Source organism: Lepisosteus oculatus, chromosome 2 (assembly GCF_040954835.1).
Source record: "Lepisosteus oculatus isolate fLepOcu1 chromosome 2, fLepOcu1.hap2, whole genome shotgun sequence".
In the NCBI taxonomy this organism is placed as follows: Eukaryota; Metazoa; Chordata; class Actinopteri; order Semionotiformes; family Lepisosteidae; genus Lepisosteus; species Lepisosteus oculatus.
In genome coordinates this window covers 47,075,040-47,098,648 of record NC_090697.1, presented here as the reverse complement: position 1 = coordinate 47,098,648, position 23,609 = coordinate 47,075,040, and the positions used below count along the sequence as shown (strand labels likewise).

General features: G+C 37.1%; 1 protein-coding gene across 1 annotated transcript in view; it reads left to right on the top strand.

Moving 5' to 3' along the window:
- gareml (GRB2 associated, regulator of MAPK1-like) overlaps positions 1 to 23,609 on the top strand; it is a 74,458-nt gene that overhangs the window by 16,481 nt on the left and 34,368 nt on the right. The window contains exon 2 of the mRNA XM_006625908.3: positions 10,685 to 10,825. Within this exon, the coding sequence (XP_006625971.1) occupies positions 10,685 to 10,825 (141 nt within the window). The remainder of the gene's footprint in view (positions 1 to 10,684; positions 10,826 to 23,609) is intronic.

Below are 23,609 nucleotides of genomic sequence, written 5' to 3'. Positions count from 1 at the left end.
TGAAAACAATATTAAGTATCCAAGGGGTAAAAAAAAATCCTAATTATTTCCAAAGAGAGTTCTAAAGATGATAGGTTTGCCTTTCAGTGCTGGGGCCCTGAGTCCATTTCCGGACCTGGTGTGCTGTCTTTGTGGAATCCGCATGTTCTCCCTGTGTTTGTGTGGGTTTCAGTAGGTTAACTGGATTCTGGGAAAATTGGCCCATGTGTGAGTGTGAGTATGTGTGCGTTTGTGTCTGAGTGTACCATGTCATGGCCTTCTGTCCCTTGCAGAGTGTATCCTGCCTTGTGCCTGTTGCTTGCCAGGATTGTCTGTGCTCCTGAATTGGATGAAGCAGTTATAAAATGGATTATTAATTTATTTTTAACACCAGAAAAACATTTATATGTTACAGCAGAACAAACAGTGCATTTATTGTTAATGGATTATGGTATTTAATTAGTCAGCAACTCACAATAAAACTATCAAGTGTTTAGAAACAATTTAATTCATATTTCATTTCAAAATTTCATTTCTCCCTTGCTGTTTGAGCACCTCTTGCCTAGACATTTTTTATGTATCCAATATCAGTGGGGTACTGTTTGTCCACCATGCTGCTTAAGTGCTCACTGACCCAATGAGAGTGAAAATCTGACACTGCAAGCAGCCTTCCCTGTTCTGGTGAGCTCCTGCTCAAACAGAGGTCTGGGCTTTCATTTGCTGAGCATGAATTTGCAGGGCATAAGCCCACATCATTGAATTCCAGAGGCTGTTTTTTTTTGAAGCAGGAGAAGACAAGAAAATAAAACAAACAACTCCTGTCCTAAAAAAATGGAGAATATTGTCAAGAAGTTGATGAACATGTATTCCCTTTTCGCATAGACACCATAGTGTAGAACAGTAATAATGTCAGGATACTAACAGTTTTTCCAGGCAGCTGAGCACTTTGTAAGTGATCACAAAGATGCATTCAGATGCCTTCTGATAAAATGGTCTTGGTGGATGTCATATCACAGGTGATCGTAGGTTTCTTGACAGTGTCTTCTGAGGTTGTGAACACTCACTATACTCACAATGAAATATATACTGTATGAAGCTGAGAAGTTTTCTTTTACTATATTATAATAAATGTATAATAGCATTGACTCTTTCCCAGTTTTAGGGATCTGGAAAATCTCAACAGTTCCTGTTTTCCACCACAAAAGTTCAGCACCCATTTGGGTGACTTGTTGCAACTATATTGTGCAGATCAGGTGGAGTAGTGTGCAAGCCTTCAGTGGAGTAAATCAGGACACCAGGAATAACAGTCCCACTGTATCTGACATGGGACCAAGGATCCTTTGTAAATAGTGAGAACATTGGGTTTTTTTTGCATCTCATTCAAGCAACAGTACCTCTGACTGCAGGGTGTCTCATCCGAGGAATAAGTTTGAAAATTCTGATCTGGAAAGAACAGTATTGTGTCCTAGTTCACCAACACCACGTATAGTAGCAACTTTATCTTCTCTAGAGGTCTCTTATCCAAGTATTAAGCCCTTTCTTGTTAGCTTCTGAGATCTGTCATTACCAGAATATAAAGGGGGTAATGTTCCTGTCTCTAATTAGATATTTTTAGCAATTTTAGTTAATTGAAGAGTACTTAATTGCACGTACAGCACATTCAGTCTGACCAAGTGATTTGCTGTCTTTATACATGCTCTATCCCAATTATTCTGAAGCTTTCTTATGCATGTATCAACATACAATATGTCTTTTTACAATACTGTGTTGAAAATATTTATTCTTTATTTTTATACAACTTTCTTGGCCATCCAAAAAGGTTTAAATATGTTTTTGGCATCACCATAAAGAACAACCTTTCAACATAAAATAAACACACATTAAAAACAAACAATAGTCCTAGCCATGGAACAATACATATACACACATCACACTATACTCATATTACACAATCATTACATTAATCTGAAAGATTTAACCAGAAGTACTTACTTAGCTGTGTTTAATATACTAATTGCAAAGGGAACAATATTTATTTTGTGTACAATTTCTTGGCCATAGGTATTCTAAAACAACTCCCAATTTCTGAACTGGCACATTTCTGAATGGCACATTGGTAAAGGGAGTAGCACAGTCACTTCATAGCTACATGGGTTTGCCTTTGGCTTTTTCAGTGCGGAGACTATATATTCTCATTGTATGGATTACATCGAAGTCCCCCAGTTTCCTCCCACAGTATACTGTAAAGACATGCTATATGTGTATGATATGTGCCATGCAATGAACTGACGTCCCATCCTGCTGGTATAATTCCAAGAGAGGCTCTGGCTCGCCATAAACCTGTAATTATCAAAAGCTTAATGAAAACAGACGAATGGATGTACTGCTAGTATTTTCCAAATACTATACTGTATCCCTGGCTTGTGCGATTTATAATGCCTGCTGTAATTTCTGTTTTTGGAGAGAGTACAGAGGTCGAGGTTGTAGAGTTAAACAACGAAAGTGATGGAGCGAGTGAATGAGGAATGTGTAATTTATCTTTTTTATGTAAAAGACAGTTCCAGTCTTTTTATGATTTGTTCAGTGCATTTAACGGTTTGAGTTGTTGATAGGCCCATTCAATAAGGAGTAGTTAAATGTATTGTTTTCATTAAAACTATGAAATTGGTGCATGTCCTTGATGCAGAAGCATAGTGTCTGTATGTAATTTTCTTTTTTTTTTGTTTGTTTCATTAGGCAAACTGACTCAGCAGATGTGTGACATTATAAAGAGCTCATCCAGCCATTTCTAACCACTTACAGTTACAGAGAAGCTGGAACCTATCCCAGCAAGCAAAGGGCACAAGGCAGGATACACCCTGGACAGGGCACCAGTCCCTCACAGGGCACACACAGACTCACAACAGGGCCAGTATCTCATAAGCCAAGTAACCTATCAGCATGACTTTGGACTGTGGGTTGCAAACCCACACAAACTCAGGGAGAACATATGCACTCCAGAGAGAAAGCACCCTAGGTCTGTAAGGCAGTACTGCTAACCATTGTGCCACCATGCTTCCCAAATTATTTTGAATTTGAATGATTTTTTAATTCAGTTTGATTATAATCATGTACAATTAACATGTTAACTCACTCTGTCAAACTATGTCAATTTAAAGTTCTGAGTGAATTTTGTGTGTGTGACAGTGCAAGTCAAGGCTTTGGCCAGGTTCTCCTCTGGGAGTGAAAACTGGACACATCGGGCTTAAAAGGAAACTGCAACACTATTTCTATATTTCAGGCTTAGAAAGAATCAGCGTTGATGAGTTGATTTCAAACCACAATAAAAGTAATGCCGTCATTGTCTGAGATTTAGAACAAAGCAACAAAACTTCCTGTGATGTGTTGCGGCCTTACTACATTGTAAACAAGCAGTCTTGTGAATACGTCTCTTTTAATCCAACAGAAATATTGCTCTCGACTTCCAGACAATTTTGCTGACAAATGCTACTTACTTGTTAACTCTGCTTTACATAAGTCATTGCAGTGACTTGTGAGCAGGAAGGGCTGGTTTTACGTGCCAGTTCTCTTGAACTCTCGCTCTTACCTGTGGCAAGACCAGAGGTTTACAACAACATGTCAACCATACGGTTCTTGATTTTGTGTTTAATTCTGAATTTGTAAAAACAAATTCAATACGATCAATTAACTTATTTTGTAACTGATATTTAATAACCTGTCTGAGAAATTGGGACTGCAGTTTCCCTTTCGTGTGTGACTGGAATACCACTGGAAGAAAAAAAACTGACTTGGTTGGTCAAGTTGGTGATTCTACATTCCACAGGCTTGACTCACAGCATACAGTATATTAGTAGGCAGGTGTGCTGACGCAGGGAGTGTCTAGGCTACTGTAGTTCAGGGAGTGTGTGTAGTAGTAGAACTGCAGCTATGATTCCTGTGCTGTTCCATTAGCAGACCAGCCAGCAGTTCCAGTGTTAATGATGGCTTACAGCACTGAGAAGATGGCAATGATTTTTTGGGGGATTAGTTTTATTAGTGATTGAAAGAGTCAAAGGAGAGTATAACTGATTTGATAATACTAGGTTTCTAAAATTCGTTTTGAAGCTTCTGAGCAAGTTGATTAGGGTACTGTTGTGGGGAATCTGGGCATGAAAGGGGCTAAGCCAGGTAATGCTCAGCAGAAGGTCTCCGAAGAGACATGGGCCATGAATCTTGCAGAGCAGGGAAGACTGACCGTAAAGGGCCGAGCCAGCTTATAAGCGACGGAGTGTTCCAGGGCAGGATAATGCTACCTTTTGAGTTTCGTTTTTTGGACATTTAAGGGATTTGTTCAATAGGAGAGGAAGAGGAACTGGAATGACTGTGCAAATGGAACCTCTGAGGAACAGACTGGTTTTGGGTCTGAGCCATGGAGACCACCTGTACAGTACATCACAGGAGCCTAGAAAGCCAATAGCAGTGACAGAGCATTGAACTGTGCACTCCTAAACTAATGGAGTCTCTGGGATAATTATAGTGGCCCGGGGGCCAGCATTCACCACAGTGCATGTTCAGAGTTTCTTCTTTTTGTAGTTGATCTCTAGTATCAAAAATCAAGTGGCAACACACTATCTTCATTTTCTACATCCATTCCTGTCTACAGGCAAAATGCAAATCAGCAACAACATGACTTTTGAAACTTACATGCCTGCATGCATTTATGGACTGAAATAGTGTAACCCAGTCATACATACTCATAAGTCTTTGAACGGCCCTCTTAACCTTTAAGTTATTATCCTTAATGCACTTAAGATTAAATTAAGATGTACTTTCATTCACTGATATTGAATTGCAATGTTCTGCAATTTTGTAATTTAAGACAGGCTAAGTTAACCAGGAAGAAGATAATTGTTTAATATAATTTAAAAGTGGTAAAAATGTACAGTATTGATATTGATGTATTGGTAGAAATGCCTTCATTGGAAGCACTTTATAATCTGATGTTTGAATTGACCTTTTCCTTGTGTTTGGAGCTTGCCAAAATTAACAGTTGTTTTAAATTGTGCTTTGGAACATGTGTGTCACTTTTTGTAAACAAAAATAGCATTTCTATCTGTCCTCACCCAAGCGGTAGTCTTTAAGACTAAAAATAAGAGCGATGTACCCATTAAGGTGACTAAATGTAACTACGCCTACTATGATGAGTGAATCCAACAGACTTCTTTAGAAGAGAGTAAGTTATTTCTTTGGTCAAATGTTTAATGTCCGGTTGCACATCTGCTAACCAGGAGTGGAATCTGAAGGACACAATATACACTCATTTGTAAATCTCCTTTAGAAGGCTGTTACATTGCTGAAGTAAAATATATTATCCTAAAAGCTAGCCCTTTCAGGCTATATCTGTAACCATTCCCACACATTTGCAGTTTCAGGAAGATTACACGTTAAACTAAATATCTCACTTACAATTTCTACCGTTTCCCCTCAAATGCTGACCATATAAACACAAGTATCAATTTTCTTTTTGTAAAGTAATCCTATGACAAAGAAAACCCTATTTCATGACACTTCTGCTTTCTAAGTAGATAATGCTGCTGGGAAAATCAATAGATTTTTATTTTAGGTAACTCAGCATGCTGAATTGATTTTCATGACTTGGGGGCATGCATTATGTTGCATTTGTTTTTTATGTTTTTCTTTTTTCTTTTTATGTGTACATTGCATATGGCACACTGAAAATAGCATATTGGCTTAATGCAGTTCTAGAATGTGTGAATTTTGAAAACACTTTATATTGTTGTTTCCTGGTATACTGCTGAGTAGTTGTGCTGTATTGAGTGTTGAATGTGATCAATAGGATACAGTAATAGTAAAAAGCATTACTGTTCTAGATACAGCAGATGCAGCTGGAGAAATCACGATAGACACATTATAAGACAGCAAAAGGGCTCATTTTGGATACACTACTTGGGAAGTGGCTCGCATAAATTTGTAACATGATTTTTTTATAGTTAGCCCACACGTTCAGATGAAGAGCTCTGTAAACCAGTCAAGAAAGGTTTTCGTTTTTTTTAAATATAGTTATTCAGGATTTTTAAAATGAACAAGGCAGATTCTAACAGTTAGTCAGAACATTTGCGTTACATCATTTGCAATTAAGTAAAGTTTTTTGATTTGCCTTTCATGTTTTTTGGTGGTGGTGATTGAGGAGCTCTTGGAAAATATGTAAAGGAGAATGTTAGCTGTAACTGTGAGAAGACCTGCACTTTATACTAACAGTACTAAGGGTGAATTAACAAAGGGTTGTAAGAGTCTGGAATAGGTCACCGAGTCATGTTGTTGAAGCTGATGCCATAATTTAAATTCCTTCTCATTTAAGAAACGGCTGAATGAGACTTTTGTATCAATTAGTTACTAAAAAGTAAAAGTATCTAGATACTGTAGGCCAAATTAATTCCTCTCGTTTACTAACCTTTCATGTTTGGTGGACTTCCGACATCGATTAAGGACAGTGGTTACGCAGATTAAAATACAGCAGCATATTGAGGCCACGAGTATTTTTTTTACTTACGATCTTAACAAATCTTTGAGATCAACAGATAAAATATCTTCGGATTTTGGGAACCTTCACATCAAATAATTTCAAATCCATATCCAGGGAAGGAACAGACTCAGTTGTGCATTGTTTTGAAGTGCATTTAAGGACACCTTCATGTCATACTGTAGGTATGGAACATTATTTTACAACTAAGTCTGTGTGACATGGTTTATTTTTTATGTTCTCTTTTGTTCTAATAGTGTTGTGTTTCAGCGTCATAACATGCAAACTACAGTACATCTATAACAAACTAATAAAGTCTTTTACATCTGATGAAGAGCTATTAAAGTAATCACTCTCACATTTCTATATTTTCAATCTACAGAGTGACCATTAACCAAAGCACCAATTTTGAATATGCAGTGTATTGATATTTTTTCCTTACAAGAATACACAATGATGTAAAATGTACAAAACTATGCCTTATTTAAAAGCAGGCGAATAATGGATTCAAATTAATCAGTAATATAATTTGCATTTTATATCATAAAATGCTATCATAATGATCTCCCTTGGTGTACTGACATGACCTAGTGTTGAACTCTTGAGACGCTTGAGACATGAAAACACTGAATTAGTTAGCTAGTCTAGCTCTACTCCACCCCTTAAGTTAAACACAGTTTTGCACTCTGTGCTGATGGTACTCAGCACAATCGTCAAAGGTGTTTCTTTCATTTTGAAATTCTTATGCTTTACCAGAATTTTCCAGCACAATTAGCCCATAGAACATTGCAATAAGGTTTTACAGCTCTTCTAAATGCCCATAATTGTAATAATGAAAAAGGACTTAGAAACATGGCGGAACATTCCACCAACATGTGAATTCATATCTGTAAGCAATGTTCTGATGTTTTGTGAACTATTGTTCCAGATTTAAAGATCATTCCATTGATCTTTTGTTATTTCTCACAATGTGTTCTGAAATATACATTTTCATAATGTAAAGTAACCTGTTTTGGAGATATAAAAAATTAAATTAATTAACAAACATGTAAACATGTATTAATTAATTCACATGGTAAGAAAATATGTAATGGGAAAGGAACACGACTTTAATGTGAACATTTAATATTAACTAAGGACTCATTGGTTTCATTCTGAAGCAGTCAATCCTAAAAGATAAAAATTGTCTTTTAAACATGCATGAGGGAAGCTGAAAAGTGAAACAGTTCTTCGTTATATTTCTTTTCTGATTTGTGGGAGCATGAATATCAATTTGAGACGGACCTTGAAAGGTGCAAAAATGCAAAAACACACAAAACACCTTCTCCCTAACCAGCTGTGTTGTTGAAGCTGATAACCTGTATTCTTTCAAGAAAGGGTTCTGATGTGATCTTTGGATCAATTAGGTGTTGTAATGTTGTAAGCTGTTACATTTCAAACTCACTTACTCTTTCTGTATCAATCTTCTGTGTTTTAAGAGTTGGCCGAAAAAGTGACATCTAAAATCCCTTGACAAGGTTACAAAGAAATCTCCAAACACAAGTGTTGAACCGCTCCACCCTGTCTATGTTCCCAGGTACATGTATTTTTGATCCCCCTGATTGGGTTCCACTTGACCCACTGCTACAATCCCTGTACAAGGAGGAAAGTCCACTTGGTGCAGCAAACCAATGATGACTTTACTGACTCAGGTCCAGATTAACTCTGACGGCTCTATTGAAATGTAGGGGTTTGGGTACCATAGCTATAGCTGCAATCTTTTACATTGGTGTCCCAGGAAAGAGACAGAAAGACACCCTAAAGTATTAAGCCAGCACATTTATTAACAGTACAGGAAGAGTAACTGAGAAGTAACAGGAAAGTCAAAACATCTCCAACCAATCATAAACGAAAACTTAAGATCTTATTTGAGTTTATGAATGACTCTTCACAGACTCTTCACTATTTGTAGCTGGACAGCTAAACTGCCTGCCATCTTTCACAGCAAGTACACACTCTGAGACTCTCCCAAAGCTTCTCCTAAAAAAATCCAAACAAAATCTTTCTCAAGTTTCTCACTGAAATGTCTTCCCAAAACTGCCCCCAGACAGCAGATAAGACTGACCGCAGAAGCCTCAGCTTCCTGGCTTTTAGATTATCCCCCAACCAGTCATCTCATCAGATCTGGTCAGGTGATTGACAGCAGCATCTCATTCCCCAGGGTATTATGGGAAATGTGGTTCTGACAAGACTCTCCATCTTCACATCTCCACCAAGATGCGAACAGGTATTTACACCACATTTACAGATGGATTAATTCTCAGTTTTAAGTCATTATACACCAATAAGTTATTATACACTACTGAAGGAATATTATTGTAGCACCATTTTGTAACAAGTTTAACACACAGTTTAAATGAAGAAATCAGACCATGGCTCAGCCATGCATAGTCTTATTTTACTGTTGGAAAAACTGAATTTGCAGTGGTTAATGAGGACATAAATCTGATGCATATATTAAAATCACACAACAGCTGCGAAAGTGTTGAATTAGAAACATTATTTGTGCTGAATTTAAACGCTTTTCTTTCTTTTCTCCTGGCAAACTCTTTAATAACTTTTTTCAACTCCGAGGTTTGGTTTCAATCACCAATTATAGCAGCATTTTTAGTTTTCCATCCTTTGCCGTTGATCAGGGGCAGTTCTTTAATTATTTCAACAATGAAAATGATAGGTCTCAGAGCAGCTAGAGAGTGATGTAGCTGGAGGTTTTGTGTCCATTCAAAGGCAAGTGTCTCCACATGTGTTCTTCAGGCTCAGTTTGCACATGGTCATTACTGATGTCTCTGCATTTCAGAACATCCATGTGCTTTTTTAAACATTATGCTTTTGTACAAACCTTGAAATTATTGAAAGAATTTGTGTACAAAATCCATTTTTACTCTTTTTCTTCACAGTCTTCATTGCAGTCTAGACAGTCATAGATGGCATAAAGCTTTTCGGATGCGTTTCTGAATTAATTAAGTAAGTTACAATGGCATATTTATTTTTCTTTGTGCTTCACTGCTCTCAAAAGACACATTGCTTTGTGGTAGCCCAGCATGAGCAAATTTAGCCAATACACAGTGCGTTTTTCTATGTAGCTAGCAGCAACACTTAATGAACCAGAACTCATTTAACAGTCTTTGTATCCTTCACCAGCAGTAGGCAGGTCATAGTGGAAGTGTGCATATACTGCACTGTATATGTAAATAAATTATGGCATGGTTCTACAAATATAATTTGGTTTTATATAATTTGGTTACATATAAAACATGTTCAGTTAAATCTAAAAAACTAGAAAATTAAAAGCAATTTACCCATCTGGCAACTTTCCTTTTTAATGTATGGACACTATGCATATGTCCAGTTTGCTTACATTAATTCAGACCTGGGTATGCCACCATGAGCAGTACTGTAAGTAAACTCTCTTAGATTAAATGCGGTCCTCTAGACAAGTGCTTTTACTTGATGAGCCGTTTGAACTCAACAGAACAATTTAATACATTGAACAATCAACAGAAATAATTCGAACACCCAGCAGAATGGATCAAGTGGGACTGCAATACCTGAAATAGTCATGCTGTTCACAAAACTATAGCACAGCAGTTGATTGTCTTACAGGAAAAAAAAAACAAAACTTGACGAGCATCAACTTATTTATCAGTAGTGCCCAATGGCATCTGCAGACCACACATTGTGTAGTAACCTTTATTTTATTTTGTAATACATTCCTCTGATAAAAGTCGGACACAGGGGCATTGTTTTGTTATGGCTGCTACTCGCCGCAAGCACCTTATCAACACTAAACACCGCCGCACGAGGTAACTAATTATCGCCCGCTTTCTACCATCAGCTTATTTCCATTGAAACCCTCACTTCACATTACACTGTGCCTGGTATTGGTCTTTCTCTCTGGAGTTTATACCTCGCCTTCGCTAAAACTTTTCTGAACGGAAACCGCAGCTTTGAACCCGACCTCATCCTTAGACCACGGCTTCAGTCTCACAGATCGAATTTTTTTTTGCCTGAAGAAATCTCTCATCTTCCAACAGCAGTTCTTCCTCTACTCCACACAGGATCCAATTTATATTAAGGCTGGCCAGGTTTAACATGTTTATACTCTCCCTGAATTTTGCAATTCATTGACTTCTTTTTTTTTTTCAGGTGATCATGTGGAGGGCTTGACCGAGCAGGATGTGATACTGATTCACTCCTGCAGACAATGGACCACAGTGACTGCGCACAGCTTGGAAGAAGGCCATTACGTTATTGGGCCAAAGATTGACATTCCATTACAATATCCAGGTGGGTTGAGAATATCTCCTTCATCATGAATCGATTTGTAGTGCAACTATATTTCACCTCTGGATCCTGAGTCTTTTTCTGTGTTTCTCCTGATATCAATTCCAATTCAGAGCCTCAGCCCTTGGTTGCATTTTAAAAATTATGCTGATACTGTACAGATGAATGTCACACTCTGATTTGGTTTATTTTGAAAGCTGTATTTTTATAGCAACAGTGCATTGATTTTTTACAGCATGTCAAAATTGTGTGAGGCACACATGTCCATGAACTACAGATCAAAGCCATTAAGTTTATGATTCATATGGAATCATAACTTAAAAAATGAAGGCAATATATTTCCAAAAAGCTTGACTGAGGTGAAAGTCAGGAATGGCTGGATGCAATTGCTATCTGTTTTGCTCAACATGGTCAAGCGGTACTGTATACCTGTTCATTAATTACCACTTATCTTTAAATCTTGTTGATTTATCTTATTGTTGTTGAATAGCTTCCAGTCATTTTCATTTTTTTTCCATTTGCTTAGTCCCCTATTGATGTGCATTTCATTCAGACCACTTGGGATATTTTCTTGTAAATGGAAAAGTGATGCCCTTTATATTGCAAATAAAGTTGCGGAAGCAACAATTGTAATGGGATTTACGGTTTTTTGTTTTACTTCTGTCTTGGGGAAAGGAGATGGTGTTGTTCAGTAAAATAGGTTTGTGCTTTTCCTGTTGTGATAAACCTCACATACATTAGTTGGTTGCGTAGTAGTACTGCTGTATTTCTTTTACTTCTATTTACTGCTTAAAATCTTTACTTTCCATGTATCAATGCTTACAGCCAGGTGAATTTAACATATCACAGAGTTTCTCTAAAGAATAAAGAATCCCACTTATCTAAAGAATTTATTTGCAAATTACTTTTTCTTGTTTTAACACTCTCTTAAATGCCAAATCTCTCTCCCTTAAACTCAGTATTTTAGTAGTTAGTTTAAATGCAAAAGTTTTTTTTCTCTGTGGTGCTAAAATGTTTCTGCAAATATACAGTGTTAACTGTTCACATATATTCAAAACCGTACAAGTTCAAAGGAATTACCCCATTGTAAACTGGTGTGATTGTAGCAGACAAAATCTGAGGAAATTTAAAAACAATGACACGCCTAACAGTTTTACTCTCAACTATATCAAAATAGTGTAAAGCTGTAATGACACAACAGAATGCATGTTTTTGTGAAGTCATGAAGCAGAAGACTCAGTTACATTTACGCTGTTAAAAAAACATTAAAAAGGATTTTAAATTTGGTGATATGCCATTATTATCAAGGCTGGATAATCCAGTAGTTCCACTGAAGATATATTTACTTATGGTAAGGGTGTGTCGTTCTTCAAAAATGTCCTTCTTAATGCTGCCATAGTGCTTTTAAAAATTCACCTGGAAGACAAATGAGAGAACAGTGTGCTCTCCAACTAGAAAGGGGATGCAATTCTCCCAAAGGGAATCGCAGAGTAAATGTCCATTTTTATCTTGTAGCAGCTTCATCCCCTGCAATCTGTGTGGGGGTAAGATAAAGACCCACTCCCATAGTTATAATTCAAAAAGGTTTATGTGCTAAATGTTATAAGTGTAGTGGTTTTCTCCTCATACAGTTTTAACAGGGGAACATGTTTAAAACAAACTCCAGAATTATCACTGAGCATCTCAGAAACGGTTGCACTTTCAGTCTGATAATGAACAGTTTACTGATCACTCCTCATGTATTTGTGTGTTTGGACATCTTTCAATTTTGGGAGCAGCCTTGCTTAGTAAGAGGGTCAAAATCTCACAAATCTGGGAATCCAATAGAGTGCCCAAAAAGTGGAATGGCAGTGGGATGCTAACTGGTGTGAAATCCAGAACTACACAAAAGATGAGGTCAGAGTTGAAACAAAAATGGGGGTAACTGTGAAACGTTCGGCGCCAGATTGCTTAGTGGTCCAGAAGTGGGAGCCATTATTGACAGATGGCGAAAAGCTGATTTGAGTTTTATTCTGAGGAGTTGAGATCACTAAAGCTACAATAACTGATGGGTTAATGGGCGCCCTAAGTGCTGCCCATCCTGACTGTGATGCGTCCTAATAAATAAGTAATGTGTAATGGAGATCCAGGGTACTTAATCACTAGTCTCTAAGGGGAGCCTGTGAACTGAAAGGCAGGAAGGGGTCTTCAGCGAAGGGGAGGCTTGTTAACAATATATTGACTTCTTGTACCAGACAGTTTATTCATCCGTGTGTTTACGCAGAAAAGATTCATCAATTGTTCCCTGTTCAAATGTGGCTAAAGGATTGTATGCAGTCAACTTTTCTCATAGTTTCTTTTTTCTAGCAGCAGGGATGTTTGACACAAATTCATTTTTCAGCCCTTAGTTCCTCTTTGTCTCTCAGCTGAGACATGTGCCTACTGTGTCATAGCCACACCACCATTGCTTCTGCCTTGTTGCGCCATCTTAAAATTCCAACCCCAAAAGATGGACTTTTTAAACGGGGGGGGGTCAGATATGCTCATCTGCTGCAACTTGTGGCAGCTGGAGACATAGCTGTCACATCAGAATTTGTATTTTGATTATTTTTTTTACCCATAATGGGTAAGCAGGATAAAACTAACATTACAAATTTATAAAACATTACCTGCTGTTGAAAATGAATTCCTGCTTCAACACATTTTTCTGGTGCTACAACAAATAAGTTGAAATCCATCTCCATACAGTACATACATATGATATTCATACATATCAGTGTTTGCTATTGTTTTAAGTGTTACAAACAGCCATTTAATCTTTATTTCCTTTTTAATAAGGGAAATAGAGAATATATTCAGTGCATTAAACTTTTAATAGAGAAATGTATCTGTACAGTTGTATATTTATTTAAAACAGTTGTGTAATGCAGTGATTAAAATTTACAGTAGCAGTTTCCATATCACTTTCTTGCTCGGCTGTCAAAGGTGTATTCAGAAAAGATTTGAAAAGTGTTCCCAATTAAAAAAATACATTTTCACTTATCCAAAATATTGTTTTACAAAAGCTCATTATTTACCACCTCAGTCTTTTCAATAGTATTTAACTTGACTAGCCATGATATGATAGCCTCAAACTACCTTACTTGAGCACTGAAAGGGTTACGGTTCAGTTTGTCACTCGCTGATACTCTCTTGACAGTCCTGGTTTATTGCCAGATTAAGTTTAGCACAAAGTGCTGGGAAGCTATTGTTGTGTTTTCTTGGTGAAGAGGGGATTGGATTACACAACCAGCTACTCTCAGTGGTCTTCCTTTTTTTTTGTTTCTTACATGACTTTGGAGATTTCCAGCCTTCTTGTTCGTTAAACAAAACCTTACTTTTCCATTTGGCTGGGCTACTGAGGATGAGTTCAGTGGGCAGATGGCTTTTTGTCACATCTCGCTGATTTTCACTCCGTTCCCAGCCACTGAGATACTTCTGAATGTGTCGGAGGAAACCACTGAAGTAAACACCGTTTCACTTACTGTTGAGAAACGGCCTCCAAGCACTCCAGCCCCCAGCAGCTCTCCTCTTTTTTTTCTTCTGTGAGGAGTGCTGTGGCAGCGGCGGTGGTTGTTCAAAATGGGAGTCAAAGTCAGATCTTTGGGTTTATCTGCATCTCATAGAAAGTCATGTTTAGTGTGATTTTGTTGGCGTTTATGCTGCCAGAGCGCAAGGGAGCCCGTTAATAAAACTGATGTGATGGCTAGTGTTATAATTGTAATGTAAAAGAAAAACTGTTAGTTTGAATCATTTGCGTTAATTGAGGGTAATTTGAGTCACCTTAATTGTAGTGAGCTGCTTCTTATGTTCTTATGTGCAAGTTTACCTTGGTATGTTTACACAGCATTACCTCTGTTTCCAGTGAGTCTCCCTTAATTATGGCATGTAATCATTTCTTCATGGTCCCCCAGGTCTGTTCCCTTTTACATTATCTGCACTTCACAAAACCTTTGTTAATGATTTCAGTTTGCTTTAATACAGGTTAATCTGCTTTTACTGTGGCACACGTGTCCTCTACAGGAGTGTTCAAAGAAGATTTATAAGCAGATCAATAATATGTTAATGAATCTTGAACTGCACTTTTGTCGGAAAGTTCAGATGGGCCTTATTCATTCTGCACCCTAAAATAGAACGAGAGTTTTCCGAAACACTGCTGTGATTGCAAAATGCATTTGAACTAATAGGGGAACCTTGCTTAATTTTTAGTTTAACATTAATATCATTAATGTGTTCACATTGATAAGACCTTATTAAAACACATAGAACACTATCTGGTCCTTATCTACTTCCCTAGAAGTGTAATGCTGTTTACTTAGTCTTCTGTCCAATCCTGAAACTTGTTAATTCATAGGTTTTTATACAGTAATAAAACATATTAAGGAGATTGTATTGAGAATAGTGTTGACTGAAGATAAAGTCTTCCAGAGTGTAATGATATCACTAAAGCTGAAACACATAAGGGTTTTCTAAAACCACCTTTAACATTTTTGTCAGTAGTTTTGCAAGGATGGTAACTTATTAATTTGTAGGTTTTTACCAAAATGACACATTGCCACCATTTACAGTATAGTCCCAATTGAAGTTGCCCAACAGTGTTGTTCTTGGCTTTTATGAAAAAAAGAAAAACCCAACTCATTTTCACGCAAGCCTTATGCTCCAGGTTGTCTCATGTCTAAAGTACTGTAGGTATCACAGATTCTGATTCAGCAGCTGCCAGTGACAATAGTAAACCAAGAGATGTGGAGGTTGTAGACGGCATATGTTTTATCTCCAAGGTGTGCAGTTTTTAATTTAAAAAGACAATGTTAATGCAAGTGTTTGAAACTCTTTGAAAACATAAAAGCAAGGCTTCATTCATGCAGGCTGGCGAAGAATGGACTTTCATCTCCCACAGTCACTAGGGAATATTTGAAGAGCCGGCTGTATTGTAGCTGACTATATATCCCAAAATATTTGCTCACTGTAATGCGATAATAGATTTCTCTCAAAATGGAATCAGTTGAATGGAAAGCACTTCCTCTCAGGGGGAAGGGGGTGTTACCCAATATTCCATGACACCATCATGGCTGATGAGATCATCAGTCCAAACCAATTCACTTATTTTTGGCCAGTTAGTCCTTAATATGAAGGATCTGAATAGAATTTCCTCATTGATGAGTCATGGCAGGCAATGAGCTCATCGCAGCTTTTACACATCTTTTCTTAGTTACTGGTTCGTTATTACAGAATGGAGCCTATCGTGTATCCCGATGATTCCATCATCAGAATGTCTTTTATATCTCACCTTGTAATTTTATTGGTGATATGATCTCTCCGAAAGCAAATTTGTAGACTTATCATGAAATGGGTATGTTTAAGTAAGCTTTGCTGTGTGGCATGTACGGCTGAGTACATGATTTAAATATAGATAGTTAAAAGGAAAAAAAAATCAGGTATTTCAGTATAAAGCCTGTTAAAAATGTTTTTACTGTTAGTTTGTATTAGAATAACCTCTCTAAAATTTTGAATACAGTAACTAAGCTGCTACAGTTCCAGATTTTCTCATTAATTAAAAATGATTTTGTATACTTGGCTCCACTTGACAATTTTGAATTGAATCAAAGAACCTAATCTTACATTATATTAAGATATTCTAAGTCTCATTATTCTTTAAGAACCACCCACGATGTAATACAGTATATATGTTTTTTTAATATTAGTTATCTTGTAGATCAGTACAATACAAGCTTAAGGAAGTACTGAAAGACTGGAAGAAATGTTTTTGAGATACATGTGGCTTTTTAGGGGATAGATTTTTTTTTAAAATAAAATTGCTACATGCAAATTCTCCTGGTTAAATTTGCATTGGTGTAGCTTTTCTCATATTGCCAGTGAATATCTGGGAGACTGAGAGTGTTTTTGTAACCTTGAAAGTGGAAGCCAATGAAACTGGATTTTCTCAGCTTGTTCCATTCAAAACCTCAGTCCCCGTACTTCTGTTACAGATTGAACGGAGCCTGTCTGGGGGAAGGAGGTGAAGTAAGAGATAAAGTATTTACACTGGACAAAATGATGATAAACGGGACTCTTAATTAGTTCAGTGCGAGCCTGAACGCTGCCAAGTCAGACAAGATTCCCACTCATTTATGCCACCTGTCGGACCTGAGTGCTTTCCATCTGCCATGTCCCTCTGTTCACAGCAAATGACCTATTCTGCTGAGAATGATTGAACCCTGCCCAGCTGGGGCCCAGGCACCAATGGGAATAGTGCAATCTAGGCTAAGCACAATATGCTTTCAGAGACTAGACCATTAGTGATGAAAGCTAATGCACAGACAGACACATCTTTAGAAACCCTGAACAACTCTGTCCACTAAGCCTTCTTGTGTTTTCTTCATTTAACAAGGAACTGTTCTATTTCCACATTTATTTACCTTATACTGTACCAGTGATTCCAATGATCCTGGGGAACTTCTGTTTCTTTTGGTTTTTGTTCCAGCTGTGTTCTTAATCCCTAATCACGGGCTAATTGGTTCCAGTTTCTGTTTGAGATGACTGGGTCCAATTCTATTTAATACTTTAAAATTTGCTTTCAGCCTTTACAATTTTAAATGGAATTTGTAATTGATGTTGACCTAGTGCCAGTTTCATAAAACCTGCTGAATATGGGAGTCTTTGATACTTTGTCTTTCCTATCTGTGCCTGTTCATCACAAAGTGATAAACTGTTATGAGCTTTTTGGTCAAACATCACGGATACATCAGAATTTGTATGAAGGTATGTAGGCTGAACTTGTTGGAGCAATATCAATTAGCACCAGTGATTTACAGGTCAGTTAGAAAGGAAACAGACCACACAGGGATCCCCCAGGACCATGTTGGGGACCCACTACTAAAAAAGCAGACTCCACAGGATATAGGAGACAGACGTATGGTAAAAGCAAGAGGTGTATCATGGACTTCAATTCTATTGGTTAATCACACATTTGAGCTCTTCATATTCATCATTTCATTGAGCAGATGAAAGAGCTCTTAAGTCTCTATACTGTATAAAAAGAAACATTACAATTTATGCATCTGTGTTTAGAAAAACAATATGTACAGATTTTATTTATTACATTTGTTAATATTGTCTTATGGTCAAGTATCAAGACACAGAAAACACAGAAAGGATCCAATAGGCCTCCCTCGGCAAGAGAAAATTTCCTTTGTGCCAGCAGTATGCTGGAGCAAGGCCTCAGGAGGAAGAAACTTTAGCAATGAAATCAAAGTTTTGTACGGACCACCCTGATGGATGGCAGTGTTTGTAATGCAGAAGGGCAGAAAGACTGTGTCCAAAAAAAATGATGGATAAGGAGGTCCCCAAGAGTGATGATCTGGGCAGAAGTCTCTACTTCCTCCGAAACTCCAGTAGCAACTAATGGCATTCTGACTGTACAGTGCTGCATGCAGTAGATCAAGTCCTAGATCCTTATTGCTACCCTTCCTTTGTGCTCGTCCTGAAATGATAAACTTTCCAGGAGGACAAGGTGTTATGTTCAAGCTGCATGTGTGTCATTGAATATTTGTGGGATGAGGTGGGAGTGTGTGTGGCAGTTAGGGCTCAGAGACCAGTGAACGCACACATACTTGTCCAGGTTCTATATAGGAAGAATGTGACAGACCGACTCAACACAGCAACTGAAACTTTGTACACAGCAGGAATCATTGTTACACAGCTTGTTTTCCTTTTGAAAGGTGGCCTGTTATGCCTGCAGCTTTCACAGTACACCCCAACGCCACTGGTGACTGGCTTTAATCAACAAAAGGACTTAGGTTCAATAAAAGTATAGAGCACCTGCTACAAAAAATGGTAAAATAATGATTTCTCTGGCAATAACTTCATGCGTTTGTTGCAGTCATAAATGGTTTATTTTGATGCTCAATATATGTACATACTGTATATTGTATATAAATACATGCATATTCTGTCCATTTTCAGAAAGTGACATATTCTTGGTTAAGATTGCAGACATGCGGAGCCAGACTATTCCATTGCAGGTCATGTACACAGGAATAGTTTAAAAGCACCAGTTAACCTAGCAACAAGGTGGGAGAAATCCTGAGCACTGGAAGAAAAAACAACATGGACAACAGAACATGACAAACACAGAAGGCACCCCTGTCCGACACTAGTACACTACCCAGGAGCTGTGAAGCAGCAAAACTAAGCACCATCTATCTCATCAATTTATATTTTAATTACATTAAAATATTTAGTCATATTTTCAATTTAAAAAAATCTGCAGTCATACAGGCTGGGAATGTGGAATTCTCTCAGAATATGTAAACTACTGCCAAGTCTTCACTTGTCACATACCCCTTTGCCAGACATAAGCTAATTATATCAAATTGAGCATAATTCAGTCCTTGATGCTTTACTTAACATTGTTACAATGTCCAGATAGTTTCAATATTTGGGATTTTTCAAGGCCCTTGTCTTATTGATACAGGGTCTGTATGCTTTTAGCTTTCTAAAATGACTTTGTTTGAAACAAAGGCACAACTATCTGACTATAACAATAATGGCTTTAAGTAAATGATGCAAAGGAGATAATAAATTATTTGTGTTAATATTGTGTTAATATACTCCTGATGTATTTTTTAAATAAGGGTTTTACGTATGTCCTATATGCCCAAAACAGTTATTCATATGGAATCAAGGCTTTACATTGTTATTTGGAACTTTACATTCTTCAGCTAGCTTCATCATCATCATTATCATCATCTTTCTTCTTTTCATCTTCAATGTGACTAACTATGAAGCCCTATTGAACAAAAAATTGGAAACTAGGAAATGTAACAAGTTTAAATAATTTTAGAAAAAGGTCAGCTCAGAAAAAGAAAGTCTGACAAAAAAAAAAACCTCCCCAAAATGCATTAAGAGTGACAGAGAAACAATAACAGCCCCCTTCTTTTGTTCCCTGGAATTGTGAGAGTGAACTCTGACCATTTCTTTATTGCATAAATAATGTGTTTTCCTTTAGTGTTCTTTGGAGCATAAATGCTTCATCAATAGTTGCAATTGTCCTTATAATCTTCCATATGCTGCCCTATTTTCTCTTCTTATAGCAACCAGTCTATACAGTGCTTGTAGCTCTTGTGTATGAAAAGAATAAGATTTGAAATTTGGTGCTGCTATTTAAAATAGAAGGATTATACAGTAATTTGCATATGAATGCTGAAAGCTGTTTGGAAAAAATATTGCTGAAGTAGATAATTTTATTTTTTATAATTCTGAAGAAGTGAAAAGCAGTAAAGTCACACTTTCTGGAAATGTGAAAAATAAATGGGCCACAATAGGCTAGATATTGTGTCAATAATAGAAATAGTAATTGTTGAAATAATTGAATAATTCAAATTGAATTGTAATAGTGTAAATTCAACGCTTTGTGTTCATTGCTTGCCAGGTACAGTAGGCTCCTGCTTCCCGCGGCACTGTATGGTACTGTATAAAGCGGTTTGGCAAATGACATGACATAACTTTCCACACTATCCATTGGCTTCATCTGTAGAGCAGTAGTCTTCATTTTCAGTTCTGGGGAGCTGGTGGTTCTGCTGGTATTTATTCTTAGCTCTTAATTGTCTTAGTCTGTTTTTGTTGCGCAAAAAACAATCAATACATGTAAATAACACAATAGGACATCCTAATTTTACAGTACAGTAAGTGTCAGTGCGCAAGTGCATGAACATTTCAATCATATGACTTAAAATGCACTAATACACAAAGATGGATATTTATCAACTTACTCTGGGGTTCATACCAGTCAGTTGCTTGAAGTGACTGTTGCTCTTGGGAGGGTCAGTTTGACTAAAGTACTCCATCTTGAATTACAGGATGGCAGATGCATCTGCAATACATTTCGAATACAGAAAGGTGTTTTTCCAGTCAAACATCAGTAAATGAATAAAAGAAGTGCAAGAACATTTCAATGTTTTCTTCAGCCTCTCCCCTTAAAAAATGAAAATAAACAGCCATTTGATCAATGAGAGGGTCAAAGCTGAGTTAGTGCTTTTAAGAAACACATTTGCTTTTCACTACAAAAATATTTGAGTTGACCAAGACCCTTTCTCTCTTTGAGTTGTCTTTGGTAACTCATTCTGGTTTTCTTGAACTTAGTATTACCACCTTGTTGGTCTGATCCCATCAGAGCCAGAAGCTGATCTGAGCAAAATGCTACAGAAAATCAGTGTTGCTCCAAGTCATAATGGAGTAACAAAGCCAGAGATTTTGAACCAATTCCTCAGTATGGTGACATGGGAAACTGTTCTTCAGAAGGTAGCTTTGAGATGAGATATTAAACTGGGTTCCTGATTACTTTGCATTTAAGATCCCACTGCACTGTTTATAAGAGTAGGAGTGCTGGCCCTGGTATCCTGGCTACATTCCACTTTAGGTTTGTACAAGCTAGCCTTCCCAAAGCCTCCCCTTAATTTCTCTCTCCTCTGTATGATCTGCTCTACAGTATGTGGCCTCTGAGTTGTACTCTCATTGTGTAACAAAGACAACTCTGCACTGGGGGGAAAAAAAGTTACTGTATGGGCCATTTATCTCATGAGGGAACAGTTAAACGTGAATAAAATAATATTTCCATTTCTTTATATTTATAACCAAGCTAATGCAGTATGTCTCTATTAAAATAGAAGTAGAAGTAGATGTTTATATTAACTTATAATTTCTTATTTCTTTTGCAGTTTTTTTTCTGTGTGTAATATTCTTATATTCATGAGGTTCGGGTCTTGATACTCATAAGTAAATTCATCCTTTGCAGAACCTGTTGCCAGCATCTTCTGTTCTTTATTTCCTTTGTTTAACTCCACAACAAGTATGTGTAAGTACATGTGGCATCCTCTATAAATGTTTACCATAAATTATAAGAGAAGGAGTAACAGTATCTGCATTTTATTGTTATACTGCTGTAATCAAATCCTCTGCTGCTGTTTTTCTTGATAGATCTATACACTAGTGCACCCTAATTCAAATGTCTGCCACTGTGAGATCAGTAGCAGTGTGGGGTATTGCATACTGGGTATGCATGAGAATAGCAAGATAATGAATGGGGCCTAGCTGTTGGATCTTTTCAGGCCTGGGTCTGGTTTCTATGGAAATACAATATTGAAAGCTTTATGAGCAGAAAGAACATAATAGAACATGCAAGTTATAAAAGACATTTAATAAAAAGAAATGCAGTATGAGTTTTGTAAGCGATGCATAACACAGATAATCAGTTACTTGTCTGAAGTTCATTTCATCACTGTGAATTTAATGCTTGACATCTGCCCTCAGCATGTTTTATTTTGTAGGCAGAATATGTTTCCATTTTCAAATGTAGCACCAGTATCAGGGCATTAGGGTCTTCCAAAAATACTACATTATTGGTATCTCAATGATCATGACTAAAGTTAATGAGACACTTTCATCAGAGTAGGGTGTATTAGAGAACTTAAACTAGTGCTTATTGTCTGGTGGGTTGGACTCTGGTTCACTGCATCTCTGTATTGGGTGAAGTGGTTGCTGAAAATGGTGGATATAGCTAATACAAGTGAAAGTGGGGAAAAAACATTACTAACATAAAACCAATAAGAAAAAAAAGATAAATATAGCTTATAATTTAGAAAATCATAATACCATACACTCAGAATCTAAAAAAAGAACACTTTATTTTTCCTTCTATAATAGCCTACAAGTACATCAATTACTTAAGTAACTGTCATGAGACTGAGATTGCAAATGTTTTGAACATAGACACAAAATGGACAATGGTTAGACATTAACACATGATTCAATGGCTATCTTTCCTGGTCTAGGATGATTGTCATCCTTGAACCCGAAGATGGCTAATATCTCAGATTTGGTATCCACACAGTCTCAGTTAGATTGAGAAGGTGGTGTCTTGGGATGTATTTTGTCTTTTATCTGGGTGATCTTGCCACGATGAGTTTTCTTAAATGATATTCTTCCCTGTTCAGACACCTTTGGGTCTTAAATATTGATCTCTTAGCTTATACCGATGTCACATTTCTTCATGTATACCATCCATTTGAGTACTTGGGGTGGATGACTGCTCTTATTGTGGAGAAACTGTTCATGCATGTGATGACAGAATGCGACCTTGATCCGAAAGGCTAGATTCATGGAGACAAAGATAACAGTAGGTCTCATTCGGATGCAGCCTTCATTCCCCAAAATAGCCAGTAATCCCGATGGTACAGTACTTTACATCTATAACCTATCATGGAAGAAGAATGTTGTGAAATTGGTTACCAATTGTTTGCAAGAATCCTAATAGGCTTTATGGTAAGCGGAGCAGCTCTAAGACTGAAGGAGTTTAATGGTAAATGGACCTACCACTTGCCATGGCACAAATTGGGGTTGAATCTTAACTACAAGACTGCTCTTCCATTCTGATGCTTTCTCAATCCTTAGGATCATATATATGCTTTAGTGCAAAAGGCATCTTCTAGCATGAATGGATTATTGGAGGTACTTGCTTGTTATCACTATTTTGGTATAGACAGTACAGAACTCTAAACACATCACTGCATTCATATATCAGTTAAATATGACTGCATAGTCTTAGTTACTGCCACTCTCAATTACAAGTGCTCTTTTCAGGAAGTCAGATTTTCTCATGTCAATAGTCCGTGTAAGGCCTGTACCACTTCTGGCACTGCCATGAATGGCAATTTGTCATCTCTGTTATTTATGTAACATTAATGATATAACTTCCTTTTACTCACATTTCTGA